The sequence below is a fragment of the Mobula birostris genome, chromosome 14 (assembly GCF_030028105.1).
Source record: "Mobula birostris isolate sMobBir1 chromosome 14, sMobBir1.hap1, whole genome shotgun sequence".
Taxonomy (NCBI): domain Eukaryota; kingdom Metazoa; phylum Chordata; class Chondrichthyes; order Myliobatiformes; family Myliobatidae; genus Mobula; species Mobula birostris.
In genome coordinates this window covers 42,805,872-42,819,316 of record NC_092383.1, presented here as the reverse complement: position 1 = coordinate 42,819,316, position 13,445 = coordinate 42,805,872, and the positions used below count along the sequence as shown (strand labels likewise).

Genomic DNA, 13,445 nt, shown 5'->3' with positions numbered 1-13,445 from the left:
TATAACTAAAAGAGGAAGAAACCAGAGTTCCATGAACCAGTCCTCATTAGGAGATTATAACTAAACAGGATCAGTAACCTGAAATTCCTTGGGGTTATCATATCAGAGGATCTATCCTGGGATCAGAACATAAGTACCATTACAAAGAAGGGGCAGCTGTGCTTCTATTTTATCAGAAGTTTGCACAGATTTAGATTTTTCAAACTTATATAGATGCATAATGGAAAACGTTCTGACTAGTTGCAGCATGGCCTGGTATGGAAACACTAATGCCCAAGAATGGAAAAACTTATAAAAATTAGTGGATACTGTTCAGTCCACCACAGGCAGAGTCCTCCCCACCATTGAGCAAACCTGCACGAAGCACTGCCACAAGAATGCAGCATCCATCATCAAACACTCCCACTATCCATGCCATGCTCACTTCTTACTGCTGTCATCAGGAAGGGGAGTACAGGAGCCTTAAGATCCTACACCACTATGTTCAGGAACAGTTATTATCTTATAATCATTGGACTCCTGAATCAGCATGGATAACTGTTTCCACAATGGGCTTACTTTCAAGCAGTCAACAACTCATGCTCTCACCATCTATCCATCCGTCTATTTATTTATTTATGCACAGTTGGTCGTCTTTTGCACATTGGCTGTCTGCAGTCTTTGTTTCCATGTAGTTTTTTTCATTGATTCTAATTTATTTCATTGTTCAATTACAAGTGCCTACAAGAAAATGAATCTCATCCTAGTATAGGATGATAGACAGTGCCTATAAAAAGTATTCACCCTCCTTGGAAGTCTTCATGTTTTATTGTTTTACAACATTGAATCATAGTGGACTTAATTTGGCTGTTTTTTGACACTCATCACCACAGCCATGCAAGGAGTGGAGTGCTGGACTGACCACAGGCTTGTCTGCACATTGAAGCTACGTATTGCTCCCCACCATCCCAAGTGCCCTAAGTTCATCAGAACAGCTTTTAACACCACCAGACTCCAAGAGCCACTGTATCTTCGCCAAGTTCCAGACCACCCTTGATGAGAAGCTGTCTGCCAACAGACCACTAACTGGTGGCCCAACCCAGAAGTGGAATCAGTTTAGAGAGATGGTGATGGAGACAGCAAAATCAGTCCTCAGTCCCAAGGACCGGAACCACCAAGATTAGTTCGACGAGAATGACCGTGCCATCAAAGATCTCCTGGCCAGGAAGAACAAAGCATTCATGGAGTGGCAAAACGACCCAAGCTCCATTCTCAAAAAAGAGCGGTTCAAGTCCCTTCAGGCCCATGCCCAATGGGAAATTCGCAAGATGCACGACCTGTGGTGGAATAGGAAAGCAGAAGAGGTGCAACACTTCGCCGACATCAACAGCTCGAAGCTGCTCTTCAACTCCATAAAGATGATCTTCGGTCCCTCAAAATGTGGCTCATCTCCACTGTTGTCCGCTGATGGAACCACATTGCTGAAGGACAGAGAGAGCATCCAACACAGATGGAAGGAGCATTTCAACCAGTTCCTGAACCGCCCTTCATCAGTCGACCAGTCTGCACTGGACCAAATCCGCCAATAGCCTACTCACGAGGAACTAGATAATCCTCCCTTGATAGATGAAGTCAAGAATGCTATCACACAGATGAGGAGTGGCAAGGTGCCCGGCAAGGATGGAATACCCGCTGAACTGTACGAGGCACTCAGCAGGGAATCACTTGAGGCTTTCCACAGCACCCTGACTAGCATTTGGGAAGCAGAAGAGATGCCTCCTGACCTCAGAGACGCAACGATAATTGCCCTCTACAAAAATAAAAGTTCAAGGACTGACTGCGGGAACTACAGAAGCATCTCACTAATTTCCATTGCCGGAAAAATCCTCGCCCACATCATCCTCAACAGACTGATTCCAACAGCGTCAGAAGAGAACCTTCCCGAGTCACAATGTGGCTTTCATCCCGAATGCAGCACTGTCGACATGATCTTCGCAGTGAGACAGATACAGGAGAAGTGCCTGCAACAGAACATGAAATTATACTCTGTCTTAAACCATAGAAACTACAGCACAGAAACAGGCCTTTTGGTCCTTCTTGGCTGTGTCGAACCATTTTCTGCCTAGTTCCAATGAACTGCACACGGACCATATCCCTCCATACACCTCCCATCCATGTATCTGTCCAATTTATTCTTAAATGTTAAAAAAGAACCCCCATTTACCACCTCATCTGGCAGCTCATTCCACACTCCCACCACTCTCTGTGTGAAGAAGCCCCCCCAATGTTCCCTTTAAACTTTTCCCCCCTCACCCTTAACCCACGTCCTCTGGTTTTTTTCTCCCCTTGCCTCAGTGGAAAAAGCCTGCTTGCATTCACTCTATCTATACCCATCATAATTTTATATACCTCTATCAAATCTCCCCTCATTCTTCTACGCTCCAGGGAATAAAGTCCGAACCTATTCAACCTTTCTCTGTAACTGAGTTTCTCAAGTCCTGGCAACATCCTTGTAAACCTTGCCTGCACTCTTTCAACCTTATTTATATCCTTCCTGTAATTTGGTGACCAAAACTGAACACAATACTCCAGATTCGGCCTCACCAATGCCTTATACAACCTCATCATAACATTCCAGCTCTTATACTCAATACTTTGATTAATAAAGGCCAATGCACCAAAAGCTCTCTTTACGACCCTATCTACCTGTGACGCCACTTTTAGGGAATTTTGTATCTGTATTCCCAGATACGCTCTGTTCTACTGCACTCCTCAGTGCCTTACCATTAACCCTGTATGTTCTACCTTGGTTTGTCCTTCCAACGTGCAATACCTCACACTTGTCTGTATTAAACTCCATCTGCCATTGGTCTAAGTCCCTCTGCAGGCTCTGAAAACCTTCCTCACTGTCTACTACACCTCCAATCTTTGTATCATCAGCAAATTTGCTGATCCAATTTACCACATCATCATCCAGATCATTGATATAGATGACAAATAACAATGGACCCAGCACTGATCAAGGTGGCACACCACTGGTCACAGACCTCCACTCGGAGAAGCAATTCTCTACCACCACTCTTTGGCTTCTTCCATTGAGCCAATGTCTAATCCAATTTACCACCTCTCCATGTATACCTAGCAACTGAATTTTCCAAACTAGCCTCCCATGCGGGACCTTGTCAAAGGCCTTACTGAAATCCATGTACACAATATCCACTGCCTTCCCTTCATCCACTTTCCTGGTAACCTCCTCGAAAAACTCCAATAGATTGGTCAAACATGTCCTACCACACACAAAGCCATGTTGACTCTCCCTAATAAGTCCCTGTCTATCCAAATGCTTGTAGATTCTGTCTCTTAGTACTCCCTCCAACAACTTACCTACCACCGACGTTAAACTCACCGGCCTATAATTTCCCGGATTACTTTTCGATCCTTTTTTAAACAACGGAACAACATGAGCCACTCTCCAATCCTCCGGCACCTCACCTGTAGACAGCAACATTTTAAGTATTTCTGCCCGGGCCCCGGCAATTTCAACACTAGTCTCCTTCAAGGTCCGAGGGAACACTCTGTCAGGTCCCGGGGATTTATCCACTTTAATTTTCCTCAAGACAGCAAGCACCTCCTCCTTTTCAATCTGTACAGTTTCCATGATCTCACTGCTTGATTCCCTCAATTCCATAGACTTCATGCCAGTTTCCTTGGTAAATACAGACACAAAAAACCTATTTAAGATCTCCCCCATTTCCTTTGGTTCCACACATAGCCGACCACTCTGATCTTCAAGAGGACCAATTTTATCCCTTACAATCCTTTTGCTCTTAATATACCTGTAAAAGTTCTTTGGATTATCCTTCACTTTGACTGCCAAGGCAACCTCATGTCTTCTTTTAGTCCTCCTAATTACTTTCTTAAGTATTTTCTTGCACTTCTTATACTCCTCAAGCACCTGATTTACTCCCTGTTTACTATACGTTTCATACAATTCCCTCTTCTTCTTTATCAGAGTTGCAATATCCCTTGAGAACCAAGGTTCCTTATTCCTATTCAATTTGCCTTTAATCCTGACAGGAACATACAAGCTCTGCACTCTCAAAATTTCCCCTTTGAAGGCTTCCCACCTACCAATCACATCTTTGCCAGAGAACAACCTGTCCCAATCCACGCTTTTTAGATCCTTTCTCATTTCTTCAAATTTGGCCTTCTTCCAGTTCAGAACCTCAACCCTAGGACCAGATCTACTCTTGTCCATGATCAAATTGAAACTAATGGTGTTATGATCACTGGAACCAAAGTGTTCCCCTACACAGACTTCAGTCACTTGTCCTAACTCGTTTCCTAACAGGAGATCCAATATTGCATCCCCTCTAGTTGGTCCCTCTATATATTGATTTAGAAAACTTTCCTGAACACATTTTACAAACTCTAAACCATCTAGACCCCTAACAGTATGGGAGTCCCAATCAATGTATGGAAAATTAAAATCCCCTACCACTACAACTTTATGTTTCCTGCAGTTGCCTGCTATCTCTCTGCAGATTTGCTCTTCCAAGTCTCGTTGACTATTGGGTGGTCTGTAATACAATCCCACTAATGTGGCCATACCTTTCCTGTTTCTCAGCTCTACCCATAAGGACTCAGTAGACAAGTCCTCTAATCTGTCCTGCCTGAGCACTGCTGTAATATTTTCCCTAACAAGCAATGCTACTCCCCCACCTTTCATTCCTCTGCCTCGATCACATCTGAAACATTGGAACCCTGGAATATTAAGCTGCCAGTCCTGCCCCTCCTGTAGCCAAGTTTCACTAATTGCTATAACGTCATAATTCCACGTGTCAATCCACGCCCTCAACTCATCCGCCTTCCCCGCAATACTCCTAGCATTGAAATATATACACCTCAGAAGATTTTTACCACCACTCACAACCTATCAGCGGATTTGCTTGAACTTTTAACATCATTTATTTTCACCCCAGCCACACTGTCAGCTCTGGCACTCTGGTTCCCATCCCCCTGCAAATCTAGTTTAAAGCCTCCCAAATAGCACTAACAAACCTCCCTGAAAGGATATTGGTCCCCCTGTAGTTCAAGTGTAACCCGTCTCTTTTGCACAGGTCCCACCTTCATCGATCTGACGAAGGCGTTTGACACGGTCAACAGAAACGCGCTGTGGATCATCCTTATAAAGCTTGGCTGCCCGCAGAAATTCGTTACACTTATCTGCCTGCTCTACGATGGCATGACAGTAAAAGTGTTCTCAGATGGCTCCCCATCTGAGAGTTTCAACATCTCAAATGGCGTGAAGCAAGGGTGCGTTCTAGCACCAGTGCTCTTCAACCTCTTCTTCACCCAAATGCTGAAGCATGTTGTTAAGGACCTAGACCTGGGTATTTACATAAAATATCGCCTAGACGGATCGATGTTTGACCTGAGACGCCTTGCTGCAAAGACTAAAACGTTAAGGAGGCTCATCACTGAAGCCCTGTTTGCTGATGACTGTGCCCTCATGGCCCACCAGGAGAACCACCTGCAGACGATTGTCGACAAGTTCTGCGCAGCTTCAAAGCTGTCCAGCCTCGGTAGGTTCTCCTACAACCCGCACCAAAAAGTCACCCTCCTCAGCCATGTATCACCATCGACGGCACTGTCCTGAAGAATGTGGAGAGCTTCAAGTATCTAAGAAGCACCGTCTCCAGTGATGGATCCCTTGACAAAGAGATCATAGCAAGGATCCAGAAAGCCAGCCAGACACTTGGGAAACTCTGTGTCACAAGTTCTGGAGCACGAGGACATTCAGCTTTCAACCAAGCTCAAGGTGTACAAGGCTGTGGTCCTCACCTCTCTCCTGTACGGCTCTCTGCGGTCGATCGTGAGGATTCGATGGCAGGTCCGAATCACCAACCAGGAACAGAGCCAACAGCACAAGCACTGGGGCAAGGATCCTCCAGGCCCAGCTACGCTGGACTGGCCACGTAATCCGCATGGGTGAAACAAGAATTCCCAGGCAGCTGCTCTACGACGAGCTTGAGCATGGCAGTCACAATCAGGGCCGCCCCAAAAAAAGATTCAAAGACAATCTGAAATCGTACATCAAATGGGCAGACCTCCAGCCTCTACAACTTGAGGAGTCCGCAGCCGACAGGGCTGCATGGTGCATCCTGACCAGAAAAGCTGCTTCTGACTTTGAGGATGACCAAAATCAGTGCCTTGTAGCAGCACGAGACTGACACCACAAAGCTGTGTATGCACCTGGTCTAACAACCGCCATTCCATGTCCAATCTGCAACTGCCTGTGTGCTTCGGCCTTTGGCCTCTGAAGCCACATGCACAATGTTTAGTTTTCCTCGGACCCCGAGAGTTAACCACCTTTTGGCACTGATCAACAGAAAAAGACTCTCATGTCAAAATGAAAGATCTCTATAGCCATCTAAATTAATTTCAAATATAAAACACAAAATAATTGATTGTGTTAAGTATTCACCGCCTTCAAGTCAGTATTTAGTAGATGCCCCTTTGGCAGCAATTACAGCCTTGAGTCTGTGTGGATAGGTCTCTATCAGCTTTGCACATCTGGACACTACAAATTCTCCCCATTCTTCTTTGCAAAACTGCTCAAGCTCGGTCAGATTGCATGGAGATCGTGAGTGAACAACCATTTTCAAGTCCAGCCACAAATTCTCAATTGGATGGAGGTCTGGACTCTGACTTGGCCACTCCAGGACATTAACTTTGTGGTTTTACTTTATACTTTATTGTCGCCAAACAATTGGTACTAGAACGTACAATCATCACAGCGATATTTGATCCTGCGCTTCCCACTCTCTGGATTACAAATATTAAATATTAAAAATAGTAAAAATTAGTAAATATCAAAAATTTAAATAAATCATAAATAGAAAATAGAAAAATGGAAAGTAAAGTAGTGCAAAAAAACCGAGAGGCAGGTCTGGATATTTGGAGGGTACAGCCCAGATCCGGGTCAGGATCCGTTCAGCGGTCTTATCACAGTTGGAAAGAAGCTGTTCCCAAATCTGGCCGTACGAGTCTTCAAGCTCCTGAGCCTTCTCCCGGAGGGAAGAGGGATGAAAAGTGTGTTGGCTGGGTTGGCCATGTCCTTGATTATCCTGGTAGCACTGCTCCGACAGCGTGCGGTGTAAAGTGAGTCCACGGACGGAAGATTGGTTTGTGTGATGTACTGCGCCGTGTTCACGATCTTCTACAGCTTCTTTCCGTCTTGGACAGGACAACTTCCATACCAGGTTGTGTTGCACCCTAGAAGAATGCTCTCTGCGGTGCATCTATAAAAATTAGTGAGGGTTTTAGGGGACAGGCCAAATTTCTTCAGTTTTCTCAGGAAGTAAAGACACTGTTGGGCCTTCTTGGCAGTGGACTCTGCTTGGTTGGACCAAGTCAGGTCATTTGTGATATTGACCCCGAGGAACTTAAAGCTTTTGACCTGTTCCACTTGCGTACCACCAATGTAAATTGGGTCCTGCAGTCCGCTACCCCTTCTGAAGTCAACAACCAATTCCTTCGTCTTGTTGACGTTGAGGGATAGGTTATTGTCTTCACACCATGCCCCTATTTTTACAGCCTGGGTTCTGTCTGTGAGGAAGTTGAAGATCCAGCTGCAGATCTGAGTGCTAAGGCCCAGGTTTCGGAGCTTAGGAATCAGTTTATTTGGAATGATGGCATTACAGGCAGAGCTGTAGTCAATGAAAAGGAGTCTTACGTATGCATCTTTATTCTCCAGGTGTTCTAAGGAGGAATGTAGGACCAGAGAGATGGCATCTGACGTTGACCTGTTGCTCCGGTAGGCTGTGGTTGATGTGTGCCATAACCAATCTCTCCAAGCACTTCATAGCAATTGATGTCAGAGCCAAAGGTTGATAGTCATTCAGGCATGCCACCTTGCTCTTCTTTAGCACTGGGATTATCATTGCCTTCTTAAAACACAAGGAGATCTTAGACTGAAGCAAGGAGCAGTTGAAGATATCAGCAAACACTCCAGCTAGCTCTCTTGCCCAGGCCCAGAGAAACCCTCCTGGGACACCATCTGGGCCCATCGCCTTCCTTGGATTTATCTTCAGGAAGGCCCTTCTAACGTCCTCCTCGGTGATGATGAATCTCGATGCCACCAGGTCCGATTCATCCGGAGGGAGCGGGATGCTCCTTTTCTGTTCGAATCTTGCATAGAATACGTTAAGTTCATCAGAACGAGAAGCACCACAGTTACTGATATTCCCAGCCTTTTCTTTGCGCCCAGTGATCGCATTTAGACCCTGCCATAGTCTACTGGCATCCCTTTGGTTAGCTTGGGCTTCCAACTTGGCTCAATATTGCCTCTTGGCGCCCTTAATGGCTTTCCAGAGTTCACGCCTGGATTCTGTGTGGCGACTGGTATCCCCGGACCTAAAAGCCGCAGCTCTAGCCTTTAAAAGGGACTTGACCTCATAATTCATCCAAGGTTTGCGGTGAGGGAATACCCGGATCATCTTGCGAGACACACAGTCCTCCGTGCATTTCCAAATAAAGTCCGTGACAGCTGAGGCATACTCATCAAGGTCAGCTGCCGAGTCCTTGAACACTAACCAGTCCACCGATTCAAAGCAGTCACGGAGGACCTCATCCATTTCCTCCGTCCAACACGACAGTACTTTTGACACCATGACCTCCTGCTTCAGTTTCTGTTTGTAAGCCGGGAGGAGGAGTACGGCCCTATGGTCCAATTTTCTGAAGTGAGGTCGTGGGATGGAAAGTTAGTCATCCTTGACTGCTGTGTAGCAGTGGTCAATATATTTGGGCCTCTAGTGGGGCGAGCGACATGTTGGTATAACTTTGGCAGCGCCTTTCTGAGGTTAGCCTGGTTAAAGTCCCTGGCTGTAATGAGCAAAGCCTCCAGATACCTGGTCTCAAGTTCACTGATGTTGGCATACAGTATGTTCAAAGCACACTCCACGTCCGCCTGGGGGGGGAATGTATGTCAGTATGACTAAGGTGAATTCCCGTGACAGATAGTAGGGACGACACTTCACCGACAGGTGTTCCAGGTCCAGGCTGCAGGAGCTTGTCAGTGCCACTGTGTCCAAGCACCACGCAGTGTTGATCAGTAGGCAGACAGCACCTCCCTTCGTCTTGCCCGAAGACGCCGTGCGGTCCATCCGATGGATCGAAAATCCCTCCATTCGGATGGCACAGTTGGGGGTGACAGGGGAGAGCCAGCTCTCGGTGAAACAGAATACACAGCAGTTCTGCATCTCCCTGCCATAGGTGAGTCTCCCTTTAAGATCATCCACCTTGTTTCTCTATGGCTTGCACATTAGCTAGTAGGATGGTGGGCATAGGGACCCTGAAGCCCCTCAGCTTCAATCTGATCAGCAACCCAGCTCTTTTCCCACACTTCCTCAGTAAATAGTGCATCTTTCCAGGTTTCCATCAGTGCAGTTGTTGTTGTCCGCTCTTTGAGGTAGGTGGACGCATCCCATGGGAATCGATCGGCGGGTTGTGTCGTCGTGCGCTCCAGGTCGGGCCGAGTAACGGAGGAGGCTCCGCTGCCACTTCCAGCTGCCGGGGGCCCGAGCTGTCGACTGGGTCGGGCCCCGAAGCCGACACTTAATCCTGGATGGCCGGGCTCCTGGCTGAAACCTTAAACCAAGTCACGGTTGCGGAGGCCTCCGCTCCAGCCGAGCCTCAGGCTCGATTTCCGAGGTCGGCGGTGTAGGCCTCACTCCCGGCAGCTGTGGATGGCCACCAACGGGGCTTTAAGATGGTCGCTCTGGGGAAGTGTCTGGGGCACCTTGAGGTCTCTGCCGTCACTTCTGTGTGGTCATCTGCCCCGGAGAGGTGCTGGTTGGAAGGGGCCGTGTCTCCAAGCGCTCCGGCACGGTAGCAGACCGTGGGTCTCCGGGAATGTGGTGGGCCTCGTTGCTCGGGTCCAGGTGCAGTCCAGAGTTTAAGAAGCAGTTCTGGCACGGTGGTCTCTAGCTGGGTCGGTAGCTTCACCAGGGTGTTGTTGATCTTGATCTTGCTAAATTGGAGGTTTGGAAGGGTTTCTCGGGTATAGGATAGTGGAGAGGGCAGTATGCTCGAGAGAGCACGTGAAAAGCCGTCAGTTACTGGCGCCATCTTCCAAAAGCCATCCCTGTGTAACTTTGGCTTTATGTTCGGGATCAGTGTCTTGCTGGAAACAAATCTTCTCTCAAGTCGCAGTTGTCTTGCAGACTGCATCAGCGTTTCCTCTAGGATTTCCCTGTATTTTGCTGCATTCATTTTACCCTCCACCTTCACAAGCCTTCCAGGGCCACCATGCTTTATGGTAGGGATGGTATGTTTTTGATGGTGTGCAGTGTAGTGTTTAGTCTGATGGCCAAAAAGCTCAATTTTGATTTCACCACACCCTTGAACCTTCTTCCAGCTGACTTCAGAGTCTCCTACAAATTCTAGCCAAGATTTCATGTGAGGTTTTATTTGAACAGTAGCCTTCTCTTTGCCTCTCTCCCATAAAGCTGCAACTGGTGAAGCACCCAGGCAAACATTGTTGTATGCACAGTCTCTCCCATCTCAGCCACTGAAGCCTGTAACTCCTCCAGAGTTGTCATATGTCTCTTGGTGACCTCCCTCACTAGTCCCCTTCTTGCACGGTCACTCAGTTTTTGACAATGGCCTGCTCTAGGCAGATCTACAGTTGAGCAATATTCTTTCCATCTCTTGATGATTGATTTAACTGTACTCCAAGGGATATTCAGTAACTTGGAAATTTTCTTCTATTCATCTCCTGACTTGTGCTTTTCAAAAACCTATTCGCAGAGTTGCTTGGAGTGTTCTTTTGTCTTCATCGTGTAGTAAAAGTATTTTTACAATCAATTGTTACACCTTGACTGCACACAGGTCTCTAAAAACAAGTCTCCATTTAGCTAATTATGTGACTTCTAAAACCAACTGGCTGCACCAGTGATGATTTGGTGTGTTATATTAAAGGTAGGGGTGAATACAAATGTAATCAATTACTTTGTGTTTCATACTGGTAATTAATTTGGATCACTTTGTAGAGATCTGCTTTCACTTTAACACAAAAACCTTTTTCTGTTGATCAGTGTAAACAAGCCAAATTAAATCCACTGTGATTCAAAGTTGTAGAACAATAAAACATGAAAACTACCAAGCTATGAATACTTTTTATAGGCACTGTATATATACTTTGTTAATAAATGCACTTTAAATTTTGAATTCTACTCAGGTGGACTGAAAGGTGGCATTGCTGAAGAACTGTTTCCCAGGTTCTATTTTTCTTCTTTTAAACCTAGGTTATGCTCTACTTTTGGGCTTTGGCTTTTCAGCTTTGGTTTAAAATAAACTCAAATTTGTATATGAAAGCTGTAATTTATATGCACAGAGAAAACTTTATTATTAATATAATTGACTTCCCATCCGATAAAATTATGTTTATTGGGAAAAAATTATGTAACTTTACAATCTTTGTATCAAAGTTCAAAATAAATTTATAATCAAAGTATATTCATTTCCTTGCAAGCATTCACAGTAACTAAATAGAAACAATAGAATCAATGAAAACCCGTACACAAGATGAACAACCAACCAATGTTCAAAAGACAACAAATTGTGCAAATACAAAAGGGGGAAAAAACAAAATAATAAAAAATAAATAAGCAATAAAAATTGAGAACATGAGATCAAGCATCCTTGAAAGTGAGCCCAAAATATGTGGGAACAGTTCAGTGTTAGGTGAGTGATGTTCTTCCCTCTGGTTCAAGAGCCTGATGGCTGCTGGGTAATGACTATTCCTAAACCTGGTGGTGTGGGTCCTGAGGCTCCTGTACCTCAGACTGCCAAAGCATGGTTAAAGGTATTAGTACCTCAGGTGACAGGATTTTAAGGAAAACGTTAATCTACAAATTATTATTTATCATAATGGTAGTTATCGCTCTCAGGTTGCACCACATTGCACATATTAGCGACTTCACATAATCTTCAACTTTTCTGTTTTTTTTTAATGTTATCTGCTTTGTGCATCCCATAAGATTTCTTTACAGTTTAATTTCATTTCCATTATATAAGACCATAAAACATAGGAGCAGAACTAGCCCATGCATTTTCCAACATTGTATTTCATTTGCCACTCTCTTCCCCATTCTCCGAATCTGCCTAAATCCTTCTGCAACCTACCTGTTTCCTCAACACTTCCTGCCCCTCCACCAATCTTTGTATCATCTGCAAACTTGGCAACAAAGCCATCCATTCCATCATCTAAATCTTTTATATACAGAATAAAAAGTGGTCCCAACACCGACCCCTGCGGAACATCACTAGTCACTGGCAGCCAACCAGAAAAGGATCCTTTTATTCCCACTCGCTGGCTCCTACCAATCAGCCAATGCTCTAGTTTTGATATTGCAAGTTCAAAGTAAATTCATGCAGCTTAAGTACAACATAATTTGTTTTTGTCTAACTTTTATTGGCATTCAAGCAATAAACAGAGTTGATAAAAACCTTGTATGTGATCACAATAGCTGTAGCCTATTTCTCAATGGTGTAGAGTTTATGAAGTGCAATTTATTCAAAGAAGGGAGATATCTGAATGCAGCAGTTTTTAAGTGGGTTTCTAGTTATGCTGACTATTCAAATTGTTCAGCTATGAACTACAAATAGATTTCTCTCCTGACAATGACAAACTGAGATGTTCAATAAACCAAAGATTGTCAAAAACAACAATAATGTTGTAACTGATTACTGACCTACTTACTTTTTTTAAGTACCATTCTTCCCTCGTATCTACCATTTCGTTATGCATTTTGAAATCCAATGAAAGTAGCAAACTTTTACTTTGTAAATTTTCTCAACTGACCTTATTCGCTGTTCAAGCTTCTCCAAGTGATTACAAATCTTTTAGTACATGTAAGGATCATTAGTCATATTGTTGAGTGAGCTGCCCCATTTCTGCACTATGCAGAAACCCATTTGCAAAATTCAATGTAAATCAGTATTAATACTGTACCTGATGCCTCATGTAATGCTGGACATAAGCATTTCCACTTTTAATGACTTTAAGGCAAAATGGACAGAGCAACTGCTTGGTATTTTCATGAGCAACACGGAAATGGTTATCAACATCTGAATACACTGATGACCGGTAACTGCATACCTAAAGGTGGGAGTATGGAAAAAAAAAGACCAGTCAGATAAAGTGAAGTTTAATTTGACCAGATTATACTTATCCATTTTAGCCCTCATTTTGATTGCCTTCTCTATTCTGGAATGGTTCCAGAAGACTGGAAAATTGCAAATATCCTTCCACTCTTTAAGAAGGGAGGGAGGTGGTAGAAAGGAAATTGTAGGCTAGTTAGCCTGACTTCAGTGGTTGGGAAGATGTTGGCATCCATTACATAAGGAAAAAGTTTTGGAATACTTGGAGGCGCATGATAAAATAGGCCAAAGTCAGTATG

General features: G+C 44.6%; 1 protein-coding gene across 3 annotated transcripts in view; it reads right to left on the bottom strand.

The window, feature by feature from the left end:
• Positions 1-13,445, bottom strand: part of LOC140209864 (zinc finger protein 280C-like) — a 164,689-nt gene that overhangs the window by 53,372 nt on the left and 97,872 nt on the right. For all 3 annotated transcript variants that reach the window (XM_072278451.1, XM_072278453.1, XM_072278452.1), the window contains one exon: positions 12,998-13,144. In XM_072278451.1, the coding sequence (XP_072134552.1) occupies positions 12,998-13,144 (147 nt within the window). The remainder of the gene's footprint in view (positions 1-12,997; positions 13,145-13,445) is intronic.